Here is a 26,275-nt window from a genome sequence, read left to right on the forward strand (position 1 = left end):
AAATTTAAACCAAATCACAGGCGCAACGATGAACTCTCGATTCAGGCCGATTGCCTACTGTGGGGAAACTGCGTAGTCATGCCCCAGATGGGCAGAGAGGTGTTCATCAGAGAACTCCACAATGGGCACCCGGGCATTGTCACGATGAAGGCAATTGCCAGGTCACACGTTTGGTGGCCAGGGATAGACGCAGATCTGGAACTTTGTGTTCGCAGGTGCAACACGTGTGCCCAGCTGGGCCATGCGCCCAGAGAAGCCCCCCTTAGCCCCTGGCCATGGCCTGCCAAGCCTTGGTCACGCATCCATGTGGACTGCGCAGGTCCTTTCATGGGGAAAATGTTTTTGGTTGCAGTAGACGCCTACTCCAAATGGATCGAGTGTGACATTTTAAATTCAAGCACATCCTCTGCCACGATAGAAAGTCTATGGGCAATGTTCGCCGCCCACGGTCTACCAGACATCTTGGTCAGCGACAATGGCCCGTGCTTCACAAGCACTGAATTCCAGGACTTCATGGCAGGCAATGGAATTAACCATGTTAGAACGGCACCGTTCAAGCCGGCCTCAAACGGCCAGGCAGAACGAGCAGTGCAGATAATCAAACAGTGGATGCTCAGATTCCAAGGGGGTTCCCTACAAACCCGCTTATCACGCCTCCTGTTGGCCTATAGATCCCGACCACACTCGCTCAGAGGGGTTCCACCCGCAGAGCTACTAATAAAAAGGACGCTCAAAACCTGATTATCCCTTATACACCCCATCATGAAAGAAATTGTCGAGAGCAGGCGCCAGTCACAATATCACTACCATGACAGGAATGCGAGGGCGCTATGTATTGATGTAAATGATCCTGTTTTTGTCCTCAACTACGCTGCAGGGCCCAAATGGCTCGCAGGCACTGTGGTTGCCAAAGAGGGAAATAGGATTCTGGTAGTTAAACTTACCAATGGACAAATCTGCCGCAAACATGTGGATCAAACAAAAAGGAGGTTCAGCAACCCCATAGAAGAAGCAGAGGAAGAACACGATATAGAGTTCACTCCACCACAGGTGACCGAACAATGGAACCAAAGGGAGGAGAGCCCAGTCACTGTGGGCAGTGCGGACAGGCCTGAGGCACTGCAAACAGCAGACACTCAGGCCAGCGCCCAACAACCGGAGCCCCAACTCAAGCGCTCTACAAGGGAGCGTAAACCACCAGAGAGACTCAACCTGTGATCCCAATAAGACTTTGGGGGGGAGGTGATGTCATGTATTCAACCAGCATTGTAACCCATGTATAAACTGACCTAAGTTGTACACCGTGAGAACACTGACCACTAGGTGGGAGACACTCCTAACCTGGACCTTCAGGTATAAAAGGGGAAGCTCCACCCACCTTCATCACTTGAGTGCTAAGGAATAAAGGACAGGTCACAGACTGACCTTCTCTCAGGCATGGGCCTCGTGTGCATTTATACTGTGTAGTAAGGACGTATCAGAAATAATGCTGGCCTAATGAAAATCATTGCAATGCACAACGTGTTGATGGTGATGTAATGTGGTGTCTGCGATGATTTTGAGAGCGGTGGTGCTTTTGTCGTGCATATGCTGTGTGTAGAACTGGACTCACCTTGTCACCCTAGCACCCACTTCTCCTCTAACAACGTCATTTGTGTCTTGCAGCTCAGCCAGCAGCTCGGCCCCAGGCAAGGCCACAGAGGCCAGAAGGTGGGGGCGGGGGGCAGGAGTCGGCGGACGATCCTACATCTGGTGCTGAGGAGTTCCGATTGTTGCCCGTCAATCCGCTGGGTCTGTTCTCGACGGATGAGAGCACGGACTTCGAAGAACCTGCATCACCACGCTCCAGAACCCATTCCACTTTAAGGCCATCTATTGGTCCTCCAGTCATTCTCGCCTCCACTCTGGAGGTGCCGGCCCCAAGCACCTCTCCACAGAGCACCCCATTTGTTCTCAGGACGGCGCCGACCCTGCGAAGGTCTCATGGATGCGACAGGTCTGTTCCACGAGCGCAACATGACAGCGGAGAGATGGTTCAGTTGTCCAGGAGGACTGTAGACATTGGTGACCAGCTCATTGAAGCTTTGGGGGGCATATGCTGACACCTGGCCACCATGACCGAGTACATTCCGCGCATGGCGGAGTCCCTGGATGCAATAGCCAGGAACACTGATGCCACAGTCCTCCCAGTGGTCCCAGAGCGCGGCACTCCACCCGTAGGTTCCGCACCACCACTGCGAACGACAGATGAGAGCAAGGACCAAGATCCTGCTTCTGCATCAGAGAATGTTGCTTCTTCGTCACCCCCGCCCCCGTACCTGCCCAACCAACGCATCTGCCTTCATCCCCCCCAATGAGGTACCGCCTGAGGTGCTCCTCGGCCAGGCGCTGTGGAGCGAGGAGGGGAAGGGGTAGAGGTGGGACGAAGAAGGAGAGGGGGGAAGAAAAGTGAGGTGCATGTGCGCAGCTGATGGCTGTGTTATATCTCCATCTGGGTGTATGCAATTTGTTGCAATGTATGGGAGCTGGGGACCACGCTCCTGCTTTGCCTTTGTATTCTGTGTTGCTGGACATGTTGAACATGTGATTGATGTCAATGGTAGAAAAAGTGGGATGTGGGCGGGGGTTGGGTGTTATTGGCTGTGATACTTATGATTTCAGACCAATGTTGGTGTTAAACTTTTGTTATTGAACATAATCTTGTTGCGCATTGTCTCACATAGCTGGACCGTTACACACTGGTGATTCCTTACCATGAAAGGGTTAAATACAACTTAACATCAATCAACGTAAACGTTAACTGGCACCAAGGTGATGGGCACCATTGATGTCTGAGCTGCACACACATGGTAGTGTGTCAGCGTTGTCACTCACATCAGCGCTCTTTCAGTCAAATCTTTCCAATATCAGCTCCTCACATAAGAGTGGGATTTAACAAATGCCAGCCACACCACTGGCATTCGTTCCAGTTAGTTCCACTTTTTGTGGGCGTTTTTTTGAGCGAGCGACATTGTGGGCGATATGTGTGCGAGGTGGTGAAATTGAAGATGGGTGATCTCCATGGCTGCTCGTTTGGGTAAATATGCTCTTTATGACAAAAAACAGTCACCGGGCGTTAATACTGAATCTCGGCATTAATTCCATTCGGAAAGTAACGCTGGGCGATATTATGGGCGTTGAATTTGCCCATTCTGCTAATTCCGTCCAAAAAACGTGGGCGGGCGGTGATATTTTTCTCGGCGTTTAGCCCATTGGGAAAATAATGCTCGCCGATAAGTCTCCTAAAAAAGCCTGTCAGTTTCCATTTTGTGCCAGAATGGGCGATATATAGGCATTATATGTCATTTCAGCGGTAAAATGGGCGTTAAGTGGGCATTAAGCATGCACAAAAAGTGGAGGTTCTAGCCCTAAGTCCTTACTGGGGTACAGTATCAAGAGCTGTAGGTGTCCTCTGGTGCCTCATTCAAGTTATTCCACTGTATAGAGGCATCACAGGTGAGCCTGATCCTGACCATGCCTTGTCATCACTTCCAGCCCACCCACTGAGCCACAACATGCACAGTTATGCTGGCGGGAATTGTATGGGTGGGGCAGCAACCTTTCAAGTTCCTGAACTGTAGGACATCCCTCAAAAGCTCTGCATTAATTCTTTCCCGATGGTGTGGGTTCTCATACACAGTATGCGTTCACTTCATTACCAGGTGCACACTATTGAGGGAGAGTCTACACCTTTCTTACACAATGCACATGATCATGCTAACTTAACCAATTTCAACTGGGTGTTAAAGGCCAGCCAGGTTCTCACAAACCAGCAATGTTAATTTTTTTATGGTGCCACACAGTACTTTACCATGGCAGTTTACTTCAGATCTGCCATCTCCTTGCACATTTGGATCCAGGTCTTCGAGGTGGTACAAACAGCATCAACTCTGTTGGTTATCTGCGGCCAGGTTTGCTGCATCAGTTGTTTCTGTGGAGATGCACTTCAGTGTAAAAGAAGATGGCTCTCTTTTCTCTCATGTCCTGTAGTATCTGCTTCAGTGCAGCCTCTGCTGGCATATGGGCAAGAATCCTCCACTGTCCAGGAATGTTATTGCTGTTGCTCCTGTTCCAGGTGACAGCGATGGAATTCCAAGTTGCTGCTGAAGCCATTTAAATCAGCTTCAACTAGTGAATCAGCCATTCAGCGACTCACTGTTTAAACAGACAAGATATGCAAACCACAACTATTGCGAGTAAGTGACCATAAGAGGGTAGTCATGGAAACCACTTGCAATACACCATTTAGTATGATGCCAGCGCTAGAAGAGGGGCGGTATATATTTGTACAATATATTTGGAGAGAGGAAGAAAATCCAAATTACAGGGCTGGTTGGTTATTCACCATTTTCTAAGTAAAATATTGCAGTGAGCACACTCCACTGCACGTCAGCCGGAGTGCTAACCTTACAGTGATTTCCCTTGTTATCATTGATGTCACTGATGACCAGTGATGAGCTACATCTTTTTGTCCCGCCCCCCACTCTGCCACCATTGGCTGTAGTCTTGTTGCTGTTTTGCTAGTGATATGTCATGACAGAAGTTATCACCTGTGGTATGTAATGACCATGTGAAGTCTGCTTCCCCATTAAGTGTCTGCTAGCCAGATTTAGATTCAAGTCTAAAAGTTATTTTACTGTAAATTTACAAAGTACATAATTAGCAAACAGACAGTTAGTACACTGGACTTTAAAACTAAAATAGATGGGGTCGAGTTAATAAAATGTTTATCATGTATGTGTTCTATAATGGTTGTCACAGCAGCCATGGTTTCCTCGCAAGTATCCTGGATTTGATTTTCTGGGAGTAAGAAACCATATTTCCCTTCATCTCGGAGTTCAAATATGTAGGCAAAGTTAATCCCTAAATCATATGCCCAGTCAAAAGATGTACCGGCCACGGAATCTATAAAACAGAACAACACCCCAACATGGTTAATTGATCAGGTTTGTCATTTGTAAACTGGATTATGCATGCATCATGTTAATAGGAATGCACATTTAATCGGATATTGGGAAGTAAAGTCTGTGAATGGGCAACTTAAATACAGCGATAATTGTGAAACCGTTAAATAATAGTAAATGGATCCCGTGTATTTTAAAGTGTATTGAATAGGGAATAAGTCTACTTACTAATGACAACAGTCTGCTTCAATTTATCTGTGAAAGCAAAATAATTGACGGGGCAATGTCTTTCTCAATTGTATCTGGCCAAAACTGCTGGGGATGGAAATTAATTTGCTTAGCGCCACCCATTAGCGCCCAAGAGGGGTGCCCGAGAGGGGTGCTAACAGGCCGGTAAGCACTTACCGCCCGAGCACTGCGCTGTCAGTGCCTCCCATGAACTTCAGTGGAGGTTTAGCGGTGGTGCTAACAGTTAGCACTGCGCACTCCAGTGCCACCCACTTGGTGATGTCAAAAGTGTGCCGCGGTCGGTAACTTCAATGTTTTCATTTACTGTATCCCGACAGGGAAAGCAGGCGTCCTGAAGAAGCTCCCGGGGCGATATTTCAATGGATGAGCAGATGGGTCTTTAAAATGGGCTTTATTTATATTCATGAAACTCTCTTAGTTGTTGAACGCAGTTGCTAATGTAAACAGTAGCTCCCTTCCATTTTTAGTCAATTTTCAGGTGGTCCAGCTGACCTCTCCTTTAGGTGTTAGGATGCCGGTTGCCTAGTGCCACAATTCATCTGCACTCCCACGATAGCAGCCCTAGAATCAGGGTTTGCACCCTAAGAGGAGTGTAGAACGCTTCCCTTAGCGCGCCACTCCCCTCTTGGGATGCTAAAAATCAATATCCCGGTTGGAGGGGGTAAACATCGCCTGGCGTTAAAGTTAGCGACCAGGCGGTGGCACCATCTCAAACTGGACTATAATGAATTTTTAGCCCCAGAGTGGCTCTGGGTGAATTGTGCCCTAGTAATCGTTCCCTCTTTGTGGAGAATTATCAGACTTTCCCTGACCTCTGCTTCTTGACAGGATGGATAAGATCAAAACCTGAACATTATGGGTAGGGGAAAATGATTTTCTATCACTCTGTGGTGCTATGTCTTGACGCATCCACCTGATGTGTCACATATCAAATGCATTATACTTTAAAATGGCCAACATTGCACAAAGTCAAAATAGTCCTGCACTTGTAAGCCAATCTAATACAAGCCACGTGTCACTATGGAGTTTTCTTTTTGAGTCACTTTTGTGCTCATCAAAGTGTAAACTGTCAGCAGTGCAAACTGGAACACTTTTACAGTTTCATCATCCAGTGTCAGCATCAAGTACTCTGAAGTTATAATTAAACTCAAGAAGAGTACCCGTTTGGCAATTTTCCATTTCCTACAGCAGCCTGTAGTTTCTCTGAGTGCGACTATCAAATTTGTGCCAATTTAAGAGAAATTTTGTGCCACAGGCTCAAACTCACAATGGACTGGGTTGAGAATGTTCAAACTCATTTCCCATAAACCTCTTACAATCAGCAGACATTTTCAGCCCATCACTCAGGGCTGGATGTGAACCCAGGTCCCAAAGATGAAAAGCCAGTGTCTAACTCAAGACAATACAGAGTCACCTGTTTTCATAATGAAGCGTCGGAAAGAGCCAACAGTTTTGGAGGTTACACTTGATTTAAAGGAAGGAGCATTGCCCCTTTTAAATGGTATTGGCCATTTTATTCCAAACTGAGTAACCAACCCTGGGGGAATCATTCAATCTAGGATGAATACAAATAATCAGCTCAGTGAGATGTAGCTATATAAGGAATAACTGCAAACTTTCACAAACACTATGGAGAATTAATAACATCATTAGTATAATTGAAGAAAACAGAGCATTACACTTACAGAGAACATGTGAAGCAGGTCCCACTGTGAACCATGTCCCGTGCTTCTGGTACAGTGCATTAGCTGCCTTTTTTCCAACACTCACCTGGAAAATAGTACAGAAGAAGATAAGAAATAGCAAGAAGCGAAAAGACCAGTCAGCTCATCAAATCTCAACCCTGTGGTACCTCGATTCTCGCATTTTAGCATCTACCCGATTGTAAACGTCAGAAATGTTTTTGTTACCATTATTTTCTTGGAAACGTTTATAACTCATTTAAGTACAAAAGTTCTTCCTAAGATCTATTTCAGATTAACTTTTCACAGATCTAAATTTATGTTCCTGGTTTATTTTAAATTAATGGTCTTGGTTTACCTCACCCACCAATAACATTTAAAAATCTTGCAGATAACCTGCATTTCTTGCAAGCATCCGACTACTTCTCGTCACTGTTTAGATGTCACACTTCAGACGTCACACAGTGCACCTTCTGTTGCACTGAAAACAATTAATTGAACTGGATTTTCGGCAGGTTTGCGACCGAGTTTTGGCCGCGATTTTACCCTCTGCAGCAAAAACCCGGTCGCAAAGGCCGGGCAGGATCTTCAGGTACCTGTTTGCGGCAGCGCTTCCAAGAACCGCCGGGGAGAGGTGCGCCGACATGCAATGACTCGGATTGTGCTTGTGTCCAAGTTTCGGCACTCTCCCAACCTGTACACCGTGCCCAGAATAGCGACAGGTCAAACCTGTCAGTGCAGCCCTGCCAGCAGCGGTAACTATGAAAATCTGCAAAAAAGGTAAGTTAAAGTTTTTATTTTTAAATTTTATTGCAGCGATTAGATAGTTAAGGGTCTTGTAAATGTTTATGGAATGTTTTTTGGAATTTTTTTCCCCGGCTCCCAAGGCCTCTCTCGCAGCGCTCCCGGCCCCAGACTAAAGTTGCCAAAACTCGTGATTTGTGCCACGAATGCTTGTGCAACACCTCCCTTACCTATGTGTAAATTTGATGAAAAACCCCGAAAGCCGAAAATCCGGCTCAAAGATTTCTCAGTATTTTAAAATATTTTACACATCTTAATATTTTATTTACCTTATCTGCTTTTTTTTTAGAGAGAAGAGCATTAACTTCTCTACTTATTTCTCAGAGCTCATTCCATTTACATTTCTGCAGTAGTATTGTTGTTCTGACGATTTTGCTTTTGCGATATAGTGATCAGAATTGAACACAGCGCTCTAAGTGAAGTTTGACCAGGGCATTGAGCGGCCTCAGTAAAACATGTGAACACTTGAACTCTGCTTTTCTGGGTGTATATCTCAGCATTCAATTAACAATTTCACTGCTTCAGTACATTGTCTAGGCATTGTAAATGGAGACATGATTTTCTGCTTTGCCAGCATCCCAGTGAATTCTGCTGGATGCTTGAGTACTGCTCATCTCAATGGTCTGGCCATTAACCAAACCTTTTTTTAGATTAAGGCTATTTTCCCTATTTGACGCAGAAAATAGCTGCATCAAGTCTTGGGGCCAGCTGCAAATACAGCTGTTATGACTGACCCATGAACTTTTTACATTTTCATTTTTGTTTTTCAAAAGGTCTTTGTGTGTGCAATCAATTGTCCTGTACAGACTTTCATAGCACTCTGTGTTACTAGTACAGAAATGATGGAAAATATATCAGATTGTGTAGTGCCATCATTTTGCATGTCTCAATGCAATGCCTACCCATATTTGACAGAACAACTCCCAAATATTTCTGTAGATATGAGAATTCTGTATTCCCAAAATGCCGTTGAGGCAACGCGGGGCGGGTTAATTGGCACATGTAATGTGGGGCTGGTTTCCCTTCAGAGTTACCAACAGGGGCTTTTGCGAAACAGGCATTGCAGTAATCATGGCTCTCACACTGGGGGAGAAGGAAAGAGATTATCATGAAAGGTAGTAGCTTTGATTGGCAGTTCAGTAACCAATCCTCCTAACAGAGAGCTCAGAGAGAGATCAGAGATTTGTTGTCCTCTCTCACTGGAAGAAGCAACCTGCAGCAGGTTTGAGTTTAGAACAGTCTGAGAGGTAGATTGGTCTCATTTTCTAAAGTTAGCGCGAGTCAGTTCAGCAATGCTGACTTTTAAAGTGAAGTAGGACCTTTTCAAAATGAAACATTTGCATAATTTATTATCTGATGTTAAAAGGAGCAATAGAAAACAAATAATACCAACCCTGAAAATGGTATTCTATTCATTCATATAATTCCACGTAAAATAAAGTCTCTTGGTTTACAATTGGCCTTGTCCCATTAGAATGCTTTTCAGGAGAAATGCACAAGGTGCAAGATCGCAGAATCCAGTACATGTAGCGAAAGGTCTTATTTTCATAGCTCTGAGTCACCCAATTGTTTAATTAGAAATCGATAAAGGTGCTCTCTAGATCACAGGGAAGTGAAGTCCTCTTAAATTTATACCACCTATTTATTTCCCTATTCATCCATTTTGTTCACACATTTAGTTCACGCTGATTTTTCTCAGTTTTATAGATATATATTCTTGTATATGTCACCTTTTCAAGTGGTGAATTTTTCCTCAGCTCAGATATCTTCCCCATTAATTCTTTTTCGTAGAATTATAGAATCATAGAATGAGAATGCACAGAAGGAGGCCATTCAGCCCATTGTGCCTGTACCGGCTCTTTGGTAGAGCTATCTAATTAGTCCCACTCCCTGCTCTTTCTCCATAGCCCTGTAATTTTTTTCCTTTCAAGTATTTATCTAATTCTTTTCTGAACGTTATTGAATCTGCTTCCACCACCCTTTCAGGCAGTGCAGTCCAGATAACACCAACTTCAAAGATTTGTGTACATATACCTACAGGTCTCTCTGTCCCTGCACTCCATTTAAAATTGTACCATTTAGTTCATATTGCCTCTCCATATTCTTCCTACCAAAATATATCACTTCACACTTCTCTGCGTTAAATTTTAATGCATGTGTCTGCCCATTTCACCAGTCTGTCTATTTTTTCCTGATGTCTGTTGCTTCCCTCATTACTATATTTGAGTTTCGGATCATCTCCAGACTTTGAAATTATGCCCTGTATACCCAAGTCTTGGTTATTAATATATATATAAAAAAGAGCAGTGGTCCTAATACCGACCCCTGGGAAACACTGCCATATTCCTCCCTCCAGTCTGAAAAACAACCATTCACCACTAATCCCGAAGAAAAGCATTCTGATGGCGAGGTACCGGTTCTACGCCTATAAAAGGTCTGAAGGCTAGGAAGTGGCGAGTTATGTCGCCGAGTTAAGACACCTTGCAGGACATTGTAAATTTGAAGGACATTTGGAGCACATGCTCAGAGAGTTTTTCGTACTTGGCATTGGCCACGAAACCATACTTTGCAAACTTTTAACCGTAGAGACTCCAACCTTGAGTAAGACCATAGCGACAGCCCAGGTGTTCATTGCCGCCAGTGACAATACGAAGCAAATCTCTCAGCACACAAGTGCTGCTACAAGTACTGTGAACAAAGTGATGTTGTTTTCGAATCATAACGTACAGGGCAGTCACACATACCTGCAGCTGCATGTCCGCAGATGTCTCAGAGTCCACTATCAAGGGTGATGAATGCAAGGCCATTAACACCTTGTTGGCGCTGCGGGGACGATCATCGTTTCCATTCACGCTGATTCAAAGAGTACATTTGCAAGGGCTGTGGAACAATGGGACACCTCAATAGAGTGTGCAGGCAAGCTGCAAATCCTGTTAAACCTGCAAACCACCATGTTGCAGAGGAAGACAGATCCACGGAGGATCACGATGAACCAGAGCCTCAGACAGAGGAGGCAAGGATGCATACATTCACTACAAATTGTCCTCCAATAATGCTGAATGTTGAACTAAATGGACTCCTGGTGTCAATGGAGCTGGACACAGGTACGAGCCAGTCCATCATGGGCAAAAAGACTTTCGAAAGATTGTGGTGCAACAAGGCCTCAAGGCCAGTCTTACCTCCAGTTCGCACGAAACTAAGAACTTATACAAAAGAACTGATTCCTGTAATCGGCAGTGCTACCCTAAAGGTCTTCTACGATGGAGCGGTGCACAAGCTACCACTCTGCGTGGTACTGGGCAATGGTCCCACACTGCTCGGCAGGAACTAGCTGGGCAAGATATGCTGGAACTGGGATGATTTCCGAGCAATATCGCCCGCTGACAACACTTCATGTGCCCAGGTCTTAACCAAATTTTTTTCGCTGTTCGAACCAGGCATCGGAAATTCCAAGGAGCAAAAGTGCAGATCCCGGGGGTGCGACCCATCCATCACAAGGCGAGAGCAGTACCGTACATGATGAGAGAAAGGGTCGAGATTGAGCTAGACTGGTTGCAACGAGAGGGCATTATTTCACCGATCAAGTTCAACGAGTGGGCCAGTCAGATCGTTCCTGTCCTCAGGGGAGATGGCACCGCCAGAATCTGTGGCGATTACAAAGTAACTATCAATCGTTTCTCCCTGCAGGACCAATACCCACTACCAAAGGCCGACGACCTCTTTGCAACGCTGGCAGGAGGAAAGACCTTCACGCAGCTGGATCTGACTTCAGCCTACATGACGCAGTAACTGGAGGAATCATCGAAGGCCCTCACCTGCATCAACACTCACAAAGGTCTTTTTGTTTATAACAGATGCCCATTTGGAATACAATCAGCGGCGGCAATATTCCAGACAAACATGGAAAGCTTACTGAAGTCAGTCCCGCACATCCTGGTCTTCCAGGACGACATCTTGGTCACAGGTCGGAACACAGTCAAGCATCTGCAGCACCTGGAGGAGGTTCTTAGTTGACTCAACCATGTAGGGCTCAGGTTAAAATGCCCGAAGTGCATTTTCCTAGTGCCTGAAGTGCAGTTCTTCGGAAGGAGGATTGCGGCGGACAGCATCAGGCCCACCAACGCGAAGATGGAGGCAATCGAGAACGCACCGAGGCCACAGAACGTGATGGAGCTGCGGCTGTTTCTGGGACTCCTGAACTACTTTGCTAACTTCTTATTGGGTCTTAGCACACTGTTAGAACCACTGCATGTTTTACTATGGAAAGGGGATGAATGGGTTTGGGGCAAAAGCCAAGAAAATGCCTTTGTAAAAGTGAGAAAATTGTTATGCTCAAACAAATTGCTTGTGTTGTATGATCCACGTAAGCGTTTGGTACGAGCATGTGATGCATCGTCATATGGCGTCAGGTGAGTATTGCAACAAGCTAATGATTCTGGAAAACTGCAACCGGTTGCTTATGCATTCAGGAGTCTGTCTAAGGTTGAGAGAGCCTACAGCATGATTGAGAAGGAAGCGTTTGCGTGTGTCTATGGGATAAAGAAAATGCATCAATACCTGTTTGGGCTAAAATTCGAAATGGAAACTGACCATAAGCCAATTATATCAGTGTTTTCCAAGAGTAAAGGGATAAATACCAACGCATTGGCCCGCATCCAGAGATGGGCGCTCACGTTGTCTGCATACAACAACGTCATCCGCCACAGGCCAGGCACACAAAACTGCGCCAATGCTCTCAGTAGGCTGCCATTGCCCACCACGGGGGTGGAAATGGTGCAGCCCGCAGATCTAGCCATTTGAGAGTGAGCAATCATCCATCACTGCCCGTAACAGGATCAAACATGTCACATCTGCTCCGTTTAAAACAGCGTCCAATGGTTAGGCAGAGAGAGCAGTGCAAACCATCAAGCAAGGCTTGAAGAGGGTAACTGAAGACTCACTGCAGACTCACCTATCCCGAGTCCTGCTTAGCTATCGCACAAGACCCCACTCACTCACTGGGATCCCACCTGCTGAACTGCTCATGAAAAGAGCACTTAAGACAAGGCTCTCGTTAGTTCACCCTGATCTACATGAACAGGTAGAGAGCAGGTGGTTTCAACAAAGTACATACAATGATAGCACAAATGTGTTACGCGAGATTAAAATCAATGATCCTGGTATTTGTATTGAATTATGGAAAAGGTCCCAAGTTGCTTCCCGGCACTGTCATGGCCAAAGAGGGGAGCAGGGTTTCAGGTCAAACTTTCAAATGGACTCATTCACCGGAAACACTTGAACCAAATCAAATTCAGATTTACGGACTATCCTGAGCAACCCACCTTGTACCCTACCTTTTTTGATCCCCCAACATACACACCAGTGGCAACCGGCACCACGGTTGACCACGAAGCAGAACCCAATCATCCACAGCAGCCCAGCAGGACCCAACACACCAGGCAGCCCATAAGGCCAGCTGCACAGCAGCCCAGCGAGGGCCCAACAAATGATTCAACAAGACCAGTTTTCACACCGAGATGATCAACTAGGGCAAGAAGGGCCCCAGACCGATTCACATTGTAAATAATGACACTATTGACTTTGGGGGGGGGGGGGGAGTGTTTTATATATGTGAACTTGTATTTACTCTGTACAGCCACCAGAGGGCTCATCACCTGGAGTCCCAAGGGATCCCCTATTTAAGGAGGCCTCACAGGTTGGAGGGGCACTCTGGAGACCTGCACTTTACTTTGAACTCACAGTGTTCAGTCTGACTCTTTCTCCATACATAACAAGTCCTTAGGTGGTTGAACAATCCGATATGAGAACCACAGTCCCTGTCACAGGTGGGGCGGATAGTTGTTGAGGGAAAGGGTGGGTGGGACTGGTTTGCCGCATGCTCTTTCCGCTGCCTGCGCTTGATTTCTGCATGCTCTTGTCGATGAGACCCGAAGTGCTCCCGCGCCCTCCTGGATGCACTTCCCCCACTTAGGGTGGTCTTTGACCAGTGTCTCCCAGGTGTCAGTGGGATGTTGCATTTTATCAGGGAGGCTTTGAGGGTGTCCTTGTAATGTTTCCTCTGCCCACCTTTGGCTCGTTTGCCGTGGAGGAGTTCCGAATAGAGCAGTCACACAAACACCCATCAACCATTACTCTTTTCTTCCTGCCTCTAAGCCAATTTTGAATACAACTTGCCACTTTAACTTGGCTCCCATGGGCTTTTACTTTTGTGACCAGTCTGCCATGTGGGACCTTGTCAAAAGCTTTGCTAAAATGCATATACACTACATCATATGCACTGCCCTCATCGACCCTCCTAGTTACATCCTTGAAAAATTCAATCAAGTTAGTCAGACACGACCTTCCCTTAACAAATCCAAATTGATTGTCCTTCATTATACCATGTCTCTCCAAATTAAGATTTATAGAAACATAGAAACATAGAAAATAGGTGCAGGAGTAGACCATTTGGCCCTTTGAGCCCGCACCGCCATTCAATAAGATCATGGCTGATCATTCCCTCAGTACTCCTTTTCTGCTTTCTCTCCATACCTCTTGATCCCCTTAGCCATAAGGGCCATATCTAACTCTCTCTTGAATATATCCAAAGAACTGGCATCAACAACTCTTTGCGGCAGGAAATTCCACAGGTTAACAACTCTCTGAGTGAAGAAGTTTCTCCTCATCTCAGTCCTAAATGTCCTACCCCTTATCCTAAGACAATGTCCCCTTGTTCTGGACTTCCTCAACATCGGGAATATTCTTCCCACATCTAACCTGTCCAGTCCTGTCAGAATCTTATACGTTTCTATGAGATCCCCTCTCATCCTTCTAAACTCCAGTGAATAAAGGCCCAGTTGATCCAGTCTCTCCTCGTATGATAGTCCAGCCGTCCCTGGAATCAGTCTGGTGAACCTTCGCTGCACTCCCTCAATAGCAAGAACGTATTTCTTCAGACTAGGAGACCAAAACTGAACACAATATTCCAGGTGAGGCCTCACTAAGGCCCTGTACAACTGCAGTAAGACCTCCCTGCTCCTATACTCAAATCCCCTAGCTATGAAGGCCAACATACCATTTGCCTTCTTCAACGCCTGCTGTATCTGCATGCCAACCTTCAATGACTGATGTACCATGACATCCAGTTCTCGTTGCACCTCCCCTTTTTTTAATCTGCTGCCATTCAGATAATATTCTGTCTTCGTGTTTTTGCCACCAAAATGGATAACCTCACATTTATCCACATTATACTGCATCTGCCTTGCATTTGCCCACTCACCTAACCTCTCCAAGTCACCCTGCAGCCTCTTAGCATCCCCCTCACAGCTCACACCGCCAGCCAGTTTAGTGTCATCTGTAAACTTGGAGATATTACACTCAATATCCAAATCATTGATGTATATTGTAAAGAGCTGGGGTCCCAGCACTGAGCTCTGCGACACTCCACTAGTCACTGCCTGCCATTCTGAAAAGGACCCGTTTATCCTGACTCTCTGCTTCCTGTCTGCCAACCAGTTCTCTATCCACATCAGTACATTACCCTCAATACCATGTGCTTTGATTTTGCACACCAATCTCTTGTGCGGGACCTTGTCAAAAGACTTTTGAAAGTTCAAATACACCACATCCACTGGTTCTCCTTTGTCCACTCTGTTAATTACATCCTCAAAAAATCCAGAAGATTCGTCAAGCATGATTTCCCTTTCATAAATCCATGCTGACTTGAACCGATCCTGTCACTGCTTTCAAAATGCGCTGCTATTTCATCCTTAATGATTGATTGATTCCAACATTTTCCCCACGACTGATGTCAGGCTAGCCGGTCTATAATTACCCGCTTTCTCTCTCCCTCCTTTTTTAAAAAGTGGTGTTACATTAGCTACCCTCCAGTCCATAGGAACTGATCCAGAGTCGATAGACTGTTGGAAAATGATCACCAATGCATCCACTATTTCTAGGGCCACTTCTGTAAGTACTTTGGGATGCAGACTATCAGGCCCCGGGGATTTATCGGCCTTCAATCCCATCAATATCCCTAACACAATTTCCCGCCTAATAAGGATATCCTTCAGTTCCTCCTTCTCACTAGACCCATGGTCCCCTAGTACATTCAGAAGGTTATTTGTGTCTTCCTTCGTGAAGACAGAACCGAAGTATTTGTTCAATTGGACTGCCATTTCTTTGTTCCCCATTTTAAATTCAACTGAATCCGACTGCAAGGGACCTACATTTGTCTTCACTAATCTTTTTCTCTTCACATATTTATAGAAGCTTTTGCAGTCAGTTTTTATGTTCCCTGCAAGCTTCCTCTCGTACTCTATTTCCCCCCTCTTAATTAAACCCTTAGTCCTCCTCTGTTGAATTCTAAATTTCTCCCAGTCCTCAGGTTTGTTACTTTTTCTAGCCAATTTATATGCCTCTTCCTTGGTTTTAACACTATCTTGTCGTTCAGGACTTTTTCCAATAAGTTTCCCATCATTGAGGTTAAGGCTGACTGGCCTGTAATTCCTCAGACTATTCCTTTCTCCCTTTTTGAACAAAGGTACCACATTAGCAGTACTCCAGTCCTCTGGCACCACATCTGTAGCCAGAGAGGATTGGAAAATGATGGTCAGATCCTCTGCTATTTCCTCTTTTGCTTCTCTTAACAGCCTGAAATACATTTCATCCGAGCCTGGGGACTTATCTACTTTCAAAGATGCTAAGCCCCTTAATGCTTCTTCTCTCACTATGTTTATCTCGTCTAATATTTCACACTCCTCCTCCCTCAGTGCAAAGTTTACATCGCCCCTCTCTTTTTTGAAAACAGATGCAAAGTATTCATTCAGAATCATACCCACATAAGAACATAAGAAATAGGAACAGGAGTAAGCCATACGGCACCTCGAGACTGCTCCACCATTCAATAAGATCATGGCTAACTGGCCTGTAATTACTCAGACTGTTCCTTTCTCCCTTTTTAAACAAAGGTAGAACATTAGCAGTCCTCCGGCACCACACCTGTAGCCAGAGAGGATTGGAAAATGATGGTCAGAGCCTCTGCTAATTCCTCTTTTGCTTCTCTTAATAGCCTGAGATACATTTCATCCACACACCACAGATTTCCTTTATGGTCTCTATTGGACCCCACTCTTTCTCTAGTTATCCTCTTACTCTTAATGTATTTGTTATCCATCTTTGGGTTTTTCCTGATTTTACTAGCCAGCATTCTTTCATGCTCTCTCTTTGCTTTCCTGATACCTAACCCTAACCCTAACCCTAAATGCACCCCTGCACTTCTTATACTCCTCTAGACTTTCTGCAGTATTGCGTTCTCGGCAACGCTTACAAGCAGGTGAGTGTAAACAGAGTTAAAGATCAAAACTTTCAACGGATTCATGACCTGAGAAGGTTCCAGTGCTCACATTATGAATCGGGATAGATGTATAGTGAAGAGTTCACAGACTTGCCTCATATTTTAACCAGTTCTTAGGGCCCAAGTTTCCACATGATTTGCGCCTGATTTTTAGGAGCAACTGGTGGAGAACAGACTATCTTAGAAATCGCAATTCTCCACATTTTTTTTTCTGCAGTTCTAGTGAGGTAGAACAGTTCTACTTTGGAACTGAATTTTTTCTTCAAAAGGGGGCGTGTCCGGCCACTGACGCTTGATTTCAAAGTTTCCACAGTGAAAACGTACTCCAAACTAAAGTAGAATGGAGCAAGTGAAGATTTTTGTAGAACTGAAAAAACCTGTTCTACACATTAAAAAATCAGGCGCAGGTTACAAATTAGGCGTCCAGAACGAGGTGGAGGGGGGGAGGGGGGGGGGGGGAAGGGAACTCATTAAATTCTACAATCAATCCTTATTTATACTTCTACAAATATTATACAAATAAATCCAACCTGAATAAACATTTATAAGCAAAGAAAAGATTAAATAAACCATCTTCCTTCCTGTGTGAAAGTGCTTCAGCCATCGTTCATTGCCGCGGGGGGTGGGGAAGGAAACCGCCGTTTGTCGCCGCGGAGGGGAGGGAGGGGAAGGAGACAGCGGTTTGTCGCCGCGGAGGGGAGGGAGGGGAAGGAGACAGCGGTTTGTTGCCGCGGAGGGGAGGGAGGGGAAGGAAACCGCCGTTTGCCGCCGCGGAGGGGAGGGAGGGGAAGGAAACCGCCGTTTGCCGCCGCGGAGGGGAGGGAGGGGAAGGAAACCGCCGTTTGCCGCCGCGGAGGGGAGGGAGGGGAAGGAAACCGCCGTTTGCCGCCGCGGAGGGGAGGGAGGGGAATGAGACAGCGGTTTGTTGCCGCGGAGGGGAGGGAGGGGAATGAGACAGCGGTTTGTTGCCGCGGAGGGGAGGGAGGGGAAGGAGACAGCGGTTTGTTGCCGCGGAGGGGAGGGAGGGGAAGGAGACAGCGGTTTGTTGCCGCAGAGGGGAGGGAGGGGAAGGAGACAGCGGTTTGTTGCCGCGGAGGGGAGGGAGGGGAAGGAGACAGCGGTTTGTTGCCGCAGAGGGGAGGGAGGGGAAGGAGACAGCGGGTTGTTGTGGAGGGGAGGGAGGGGAAGGAGACAGCGGTTTGTTGCCGCGGAGGGGAGGGAGGGGAAGGAGACAGTGGGTTGTTGTTGTGGAGGGGAGGGAGGGGAAGGAGACAGCGGTTTGTTGTCGCGGAGGGGAGGGAGGGGAAGGAGACAGCGGGTTGTTGTTGTGGAGGGGAGGGAGGGGAAGGAGACAGCGGTTTGTTGCCTCCGCGGAGGGGAGAGAGGGCGAGGAAACCGCCGTTTGTTGCCGTGGAGGGTGGGGAGGGGAAGGAGACAGTGAGAATGGTAGCCTCAGTGCTGATGTGCTGATGGCAATGTGCTTTTATTAAAAAATGTTCAAAAATTAAATAGCTACAAAGAACTACAAAAATGGGCGAGTGCCAATGTTTTTTTCACACTGAGCATGCGCGAATGCTCCAACGCGCACGCGCAGCGTTGCCGGCAGGAAAAAAACTAATTTAAATAGTAACCGCCCCCTCCCACTTACAAAATCGGCGCAAGTATAGGCTCCGACCCCCTGGGCGCCGCGCCAAACAGACAAGGAGCTGCAAAGAGCTCGAGAATAGCTCGTTTTTTTTCTGGCACCGTTTTAGGTGCGAAAAACGGGCACCCAGCTCGGAGGGGCGCCCGTTTTTTATCCTGTGGAAACTTGGGCCCTTAGTCTCTAACCTGTATAACACAGGTTGAAATGTTTATTATGGCTCTGATCAATTGTTCGATGCGACTCATCCAAGATCATGCTTTGTCTGATATGCTGTTACTACAGGTCTCAACATATAAGAGGAAACTTGGTTCCCCTTCCTCCCTCTGCCCCCCCCCCCCCCACCCCCCGCCCCGCCCTCTCAGTGTGCGCTGAGGTCTCACCATTTCCTCAGAATTATTGGCTGCTGTGTATGTGTAGGCGTACGGGGTAAGAATCAGTTGACTGTAGGAGTGAAAGCTCAAGTAGCATAGAATATCAGATGAGAAGTTACGAAAAAAATTTGCAACTGCTTTTGTCTCTGGTTCGGATTCCGGTGCTGAACCACAGTAGCTATTTGAACAGCAATTTGTGGAAGCTCGAACACCTGTAACAAAGGGGAACAAACACAGGATTTTAAAGAATACAGAAAGAGAGATCGTTAATGATAGAGCCTGTCAAATAGTCACAAATATAGACAAGAACTGGGTTAAAAAAGTGAACCGAGGGTTAGAGAAAGACAGGTAGAAACAGAGGAAGAGGTTTAGAGACTGAAAGATTAACACAAGTGGACTGATAGACAAATTAATTTCGATAGCGAGATTTTGTGAGAACTGTACTTACTGCACCACTTTACATCAAAATTCCTGTTAAGATCGGTTCCCAAGCACATGCTATTGTTACAAGGTGACATCGATTTTCTCCACAGACGATCCTAAGGACAGAGAAGAATGTTGCACATTATTGCTGTCACAGAAATTCTGGCACATTCCTCCAACAGTTGAAATTTAGAAACATTTTGGTCAGCGATACTTCAAGTTTTCCTTGGGATCAGACTTACTGTTGTCCATGAGTGAACATATCCATCAACATTCAGAACTGGGAGAATGTAAAGGTCAATTTTTTCTAGGAAGTGGTCTGTTTTGATGGTCTCCAGTACCTGTCACACACACACACAAAATAATTAGATTAAAAGGTGCTGCACCTGATCTGGAAATGTTTGATGGGGCAGTGTGGGTAAGTGTTATCCTGCAAGTAACCAATGCTAAGGTTTAACAATTACACTGCACATTACCAGTGCATCCTCCAGGCTCAGAACCACCTGCTGCATCGTGGATTCGCCGAACCCAACTGGCTGGGGTTTTGTGAACATCGCATGAGCGGCTAAGCCACTCCCAACTCAACAGCTCTACAACTATTTTATTGTAATCTGTAAAACATAAATTGTTAACTCAAATGCCCCCTGATTAAAGAGGTGGGGTGCACTAAAACTGAAACTTTCAAACAAGTGGCCCCTTGTTTTTTTTTTGAGGGCACCAACACACAAATTATACAAGTGTCCCCTGGCTAAAAGGGGGGCGGGGGGGAAACTAAAACCGACACAATAAACAAATTACATTTTGGACATCAACTCAATTCAAATCAAAATTTGGTTACTGGGGGTGATGATGCACCCCAGTCCCTCCGACGCCCACCTCTCGCGGAAGGCCGCGAGCGTACCGGAGGACACCGCGTGCTCCATCTCCAGGGACATCCTGGCTCAGATGGGAGAGAGGCAGGCAGTCGGGCTGAACGACCCCCTCGACCATCCGCTGCCTGGACCAGCTGATGGCCCTCTTGGCCATGCCCAGAAGCAGTCCCACGAGGAGGCCTTCTGACCTGCCTGCTCCCCTCCGCACAGGGTGACCAAAGATCAGGAGTGTGGGATTGAAGTGCAACCAGAATTTGAGGAGCAGCCCCTTCAAATATTGGAAGAGGGGCTGCAACCTCGCACATTCCATAAAAACATAGAACACAGACTCCTCTAGACCACAGAAACTACAGGCGGCCTGGGAGCCCGTGAACCCACTTAAAAATTATTGCAAGGGACTGCTCCGTGCAACACCCTCCAGGCCAAGTCCCCAATAAATAGGGGGAATACTCCCGCGTAGAGAGCACTTCAACAGCTCTACAACACTTTTAGTTGTTAACTAATAATCAAGTGCTCCATGATTAAAGAGGGGGACACACCAAAACTTTTCAAACAAGTGTCCCCTTGTTTTTTTCTTTTTTTTTAGTTTTTTTTCCCAGCGGCACCGAGAGGCAAATTATACAAGTGTCTCCTAGCTAAAAGGGGAGGGGAGGGGGGAGGCAGTAAAACCGGCAATTAAACAAATGAACCTTTAAATTTTAAACAATGATAATCAAATTAAAATTTGGTTGTCGGGGATGATGATGCACTCCAGTCCCTCCGGCGCCCACCTCTCGCGGAAGGCCGCGAGCGTACCGGTGGACACCGCGTGCTCCATCTCCAGGGACACCCTGGCTCGGATGTAACCGCGGAAGAGAGGCAGGCAGTCGGGCTGAACGACCCCCTCGACCGCCCGCTGCCTGGACCGGCTGATGGCACCCTTGGCTGTGCCCAGGAGCAGTCTGACGAGGAGGCCCTCGGACCTACTTGCTCCCCTCCGCACAGTGTGCCCAAAAATCAGGAGTGTGGGACTGAAGTGCAGCCAGAAATTGAGAAGCAGCCCCTTCAAATAACCTCGCACATTCCATAAAAGCGTGGAACACGGACTCCTCCAGACCGCAGAAATTGCAGGCAGCCTGGGAGCCCGTGAACTGACTTAAAACTTATTGCACGGGACTGCTCCGTGCAACACCCTCCAGGCCAAGTCCCCAATAAATAGAGGGAGGACTCCCGCATAGAGAACACTTCAACAGCTCTACAACTCTTTGGTTTCAACAGCTCGACAAACCTGTGAGCATCCTTACAGGTGCATATATTACACAGCCTAATCCACTTTCCAGCTCTTGGTCCGTAGCCTTGTAGGTTATGGCATTTCAAGTGCATACCAAGTACTCCTTAAATGCTATGAGGGTTTCTGCCTCTACCACCATTTCAGGCAGTGAGTTCCAGATCCCAACCACCCTCTGGATGAAAGCATTTTCCTCAAATTCCCACTAAACCTCCTGCAACTTTAAATCTATATGCCCTGGTTATTGTCCACTCTGCTAAGGGGAATAGGTTATTTCTATCCACTCTATCTAGGCCTCTCATAATTTTATACACCTCAATGAGGTCTCCCCTCAGTCTCCTCTGTTCCAAAGAAAACAACCCCAGCCTATCCAAACTTTCCTCATAACTAAAATTCTCCAGTCCAGGCAACATCCTCGTAAATCTCCCCTGTACTCTCTCTAGTGCAATCACACCTTTCTTGTAATGTGGTAACCAAAACTGCACACAGTACTCTAGCTGTAGCGTAACTAATGTTTTATACAGTTCAAGTATAACCTCCCTGCTCTTATATTCTATGCCTTGACTAATAAAGGCAAGTATCCCGTATGCCTCTTAACCACCTTTTCTACCTATCCTGCTACCTTCAGGAATCTATGGACATGCACTCCAAGGTCCCTCTGTTCCTCTACACTTCACCATGTTCTACCATTTAATATGTATGCCCTTGCCTTGTTAGCCCTCTCCAAATGCATTACCTCACATTTCTCCAGATTGAATTCCATTTGCCACTGTTCTGCCCACCTGACCAATACATTGATATCTTCCTGCAGCTTACAGCTTTTTTCTTCATTATCAACCACACAGCCAATTTTTGTATCATCTGCAAACTTCTTAATCATACTCCCCACATTCAAGTCCAAATCATTGATTTATACCACAATAAGTAAGGGACCTCGTACTGAACCCTACGGAACCCCACTGGAAACAGCCTTCCAGTCAAAAAACACCATCCACCATTACCCTTTGCTCCCTACCTCTGAGCCAACTTGCCACTTTCCCTTGGATCCCATAGCCTTTAACTTTCGTGACCAGTCTGTCTTGTTAAATTCCATATAGACTACATCAAACACACTACCCTCATCGATCCTCCTCAAAAAATTCAATCAAGTTAGTCAGACACGACCTTCTCTTAACAAATCCATGCTTGATTAATCCGTGTCTTTCTAAATGACAATTTATCCTGTCCCTGAGAATTTTTTCCAGTAGTTTTCCCGCCACCGAGGTTAGGCTGATGGGCCTGTAAAGCTCGGTCTATCACGGCAGTGCAAACCCCCCCATAGGGAGCTTTATTCGGCATCTCACAAGTGCTGTACTTGCACTGGCGGCACTTCGTGCTAATACAGGATGCCAAAAGTAGAGAAGTGATTAATTCCTTAAAACTCTCGATGAATACAAAACCTCACTCAAAAAGTTAGTTCAGCCCTATTCCCATTTACTCTGGGAGGTGGGATTTTAGTTTTTAAGTTAGCAGCTCCATCTACTGAAGATATTTTTATGTCAAGAATTTTTTCATTTATATTCTTGTTCACAATACAAATTCTCTACAGTATCATGATTTTAAAATTTGACTTATCCATGTTCCTTCCCTGATCATCTTTCAATAAGAACAGATTCAGTTTTTTGCTCTACCATCATGGTTCACTGAGTTAACACATTGGGCTGGATTTTCAGTTGCCTAATGCCTCAGTTAGCAGTCAGAGGGGGCATTAATGGTAGCGTCAACAGTTACTAACCGGGAGCGCAGCATTTGGTGCCCCAACCGGAAATTCATTAGAGGCTCACTGGGGGTGCAGAGCAGTAGCGTTTGGCTGCTGATGATCACTCCGATCATAACATATTCCTGATGCAACGCCCACACTTGGTTCCGATCGTAAAATTAGGTGCAGCCGCCTCATTTAGCGGCCGCCAAGAATGTCTGGAAAAACAATTAGTACAGGCTTGCAGAATTGTTAACTGGTGGCTACTTAAAGGGATGAGGAAGCACTTCCCTCAGAGGTCACATTCAGTGCAATGGTTACACACAGCATGGTGGTGAGCCTCCGAGTTTGCAGTGGCACACAGACATACCAGTTCTGCTTGAGAGAAACTTCTTTGTGAAACTTTAATGGGGGCATTACTTGTTTTCCAGCGTCGCATTCTACATGCTGTAGCAATGCATCGGCAACAGAAAAGGGCCGTTGGGCATGTTGGCGGCCAAAGGAGGAGAGCCCTAGACATCGGCCTTAACCCCCACGGCTTTTTACTGGTGACAACGCTCATACCTGCACTTCTCCAAGGAGCAGTGTGTCAGAACAATGAGCTTCCGGAAAGTCATTACAGAGATATGCCATCTCCTGCAGGAAGACATGCAGTATCACATCGACACCAGGACTGTGCTACCCGTTGCAGTCAAGGTCATGGTGGCACTCACCTTCTATGCCTCCGGCTCCTTCCAGGCTGCATCAGGGGACATATGCAGCATCTGACAATTTGCAGTACATCGCTCTATCTGCGATGTCATACAGGTACTCTAAACAAGCAGAATGGACTTCATTACGTTCCCGATGAGCAGCGAGAAACAGGATGAGCATGCATTTGGGTTTGCCAGGATAGCGGGCTTCCCTAGGGTGCAAGGAGCAATTGACTGCATGCACATGGCCTTGCGAGCACCATTCCAGAATGCAGAGGTCTTCAGAGACAGAAAGGGAAACCAGTCCCTAAATGTGCAACTGGTGTGCGACCACACACAGTGCATCCATGCACTGAATGCTTGCTTTCCTGGAAGTGCACATGATGCCTTTATCCTGCAGGAGAGCACTGTTCCTTGATTGTTTCAGCCACCATGGCAAGGCCGAGGCTGGCTGCTTGGGGACAAAGGATATGGTCTGGCCACCTGGCAAATGACCCCCCCTCCACAACTCCACCACAGAGCCGAAAGAAAACTACAATGAGAGCCATGCCGCCATCCGCAACATCATAGAGTAGACAATAGGGCTGGTGAAGCAATGATTCCAATGCCTGGATCAGCTCTGGGCGTGGAAGGCTCAGCTGCTGACAGCACCATCTGAGAATGGGAGGCACCCGTCTTGCACGGCTGGGGTGAGGACCACAACAGGTGCAAAGGCGGAATGGCAGTGGTGGGAGCTGGAATGATGTGCTCCTGAGAGAGGACATCAGGTTCAATCCTGTCTGGCTGGCTGCCACTCCCCCGGGGCAGAGCCTGAACATCCAGAGCAATCTGTTGGGGTGCAGATTGCTGGCCTACTTTGGGACCGTTACCTCCCCGTTGGACTGATGAGGCCCCAAACACGATGGCAACAGTCAGTGCTTGCGTGGCATCAATTTGACTCTGCACCAGAGCACACAGAGCATTGATGTCACCATGCACTGTCGACATGGCAGAATGCAGGTGTAGCGTGGTCTTGGCCTGCCGTTCAATGACTACTGCCATGCCATCGTGTCTGGGACCCCATGGTCACTTCTAGCATCCATAATCCATTGGAATCTACCAAGTTTGGGCTCGATGGGCTGCTGAGACGCAAATGCAAACATTGAGGCGGCCTCCACCTCACTCAAAGCAAGTGCCGGCATGTACTGGAGAGCTCCTCTCGAGCACCCATTAGCTTGCAGTGTATCTCCGTTGACTCCCTGGGCATAGCCTCCAAGTCCAGGTGCTCATCTGCCTATCTGTAAGCAGGACTCATGGGTTGACACCCTCCGGAGAGCTGGCCCCCGAGCTTGCCCTCGCGCTGGGCATTGCTGCAGGCCACTGGGGCCAGGAGCCTCAGCTTCATGCAATCCCGGGAAGATGGCCTCTTCCATCGAGGTGCTCTCCCAACTCGCTCCAATGAGGACGTCTTGCCCTGTCCCCTCACACTGCTCTTCACCTCCTCATCATCTTGCCCGTCGTCTGCAGACGTCCGCTGACGGGCAGGCTGCCACTCTTCCGGCTCATCATCTGTAAGCACAAAGCAACAGCAGTGCGGTTATCAGCTGGGGAGGGGGTAGGAAGGCAAGAAGTAGGGGGGCATCATTATTTTGGTTGCACTATGTTGTCGGCAATAGCCTCAAGGCTAAGAGGACTCACACAAAATGTCCATCTCATTCACATACCTTCACTGTAGTTTAGGAGCTCTGTCTCTCTGCCCTCCACTGCCACGACTGCAGCACCCATGAGGGCATATACTCGCTCCTCCACCTCGCTGAGGTCTTGAAGGTAGGGCTGGCCCTCTCCCCAATAATACAGCTCACGCATATTGTGCATGCGTTTGACCTACAATGATAAAAATAAAAAGTTGTTCATGGCTGTGTAGGCGCTGGTATGCCACATGTGTCTGCAGTAAGGTACTCGCGATTAATATGTGGATGTGTGCATATCGCCATTTTATCCTGCGTGACATCGCACAATGGATGTGTGATCGGTGGGTCTGGGGCACAAGCAACTACCAGTAAGTATGAGACTTAGGCCTGTGACCACATATTAAGAGTTCAAAGGTGCTGCTAGGTGGGCTCAGGCTGAGTAAGGAGCTAGAAGGTGAGAGAGACTTGGATGGGCAGGGCATGTCTGGTGAGGCAATGAAAAGGTCTCAGGCTGGCTTCAGCAAGGAGGAGCATGGCCTGGTAGACATATAGAAGCGGTATGCACTGCAAAGTCTTTATATTTTG

General features: G+C 46.9%; 1 protein-coding gene across 1 annotated transcript in view; it reads right to left on the reverse strand.

Annotated features, from left to right (window-relative positions):
* Nucleotides 1-3,859: 3,859 nt before the first annotated feature.
* Nucleotides 3,860-26,275, reverse strand: part of LOC139254724 (carboxypeptidase O-like) — a 46,153-nt gene continuing 23,737 nt past the window's right edge. The window contains exons 5-10 of the mRNA XM_070873790.1: nucleotides 19,694-19,792; nucleotides 19,477-19,567; nucleotides 19,038-19,240; nucleotides 6,878-6,962; nucleotides 4,721-4,944; nucleotides 3,860-3,970 (exon numbers count right to left, since the gene is read on the reverse strand). Coding sequence (XP_070729891.1) covers nucleotides 3,860-3,970; nucleotides 4,721-4,944; nucleotides 6,878-6,962; nucleotides 19,038-19,240; nucleotides 19,477-19,567; nucleotides 19,694-19,792 — 813 coding nt within the window. The remainder of the gene's footprint in view (nucleotides 3,971-4,720; nucleotides 4,945-6,877; nucleotides 6,963-19,037; nucleotides 19,241-19,476; nucleotides 19,568-19,693; nucleotides 19,793-26,275) is intronic.

Source organism: Pristiophorus japonicus, chromosome 3 (genome assembly GCF_044704955.1).
Source record: "Pristiophorus japonicus isolate sPriJap1 chromosome 3, sPriJap1.hap1, whole genome shotgun sequence".
Taxonomy (NCBI): Eukaryota; Metazoa; Chordata; class Chondrichthyes; family Pristiophoridae; genus Pristiophorus; species Pristiophorus japonicus.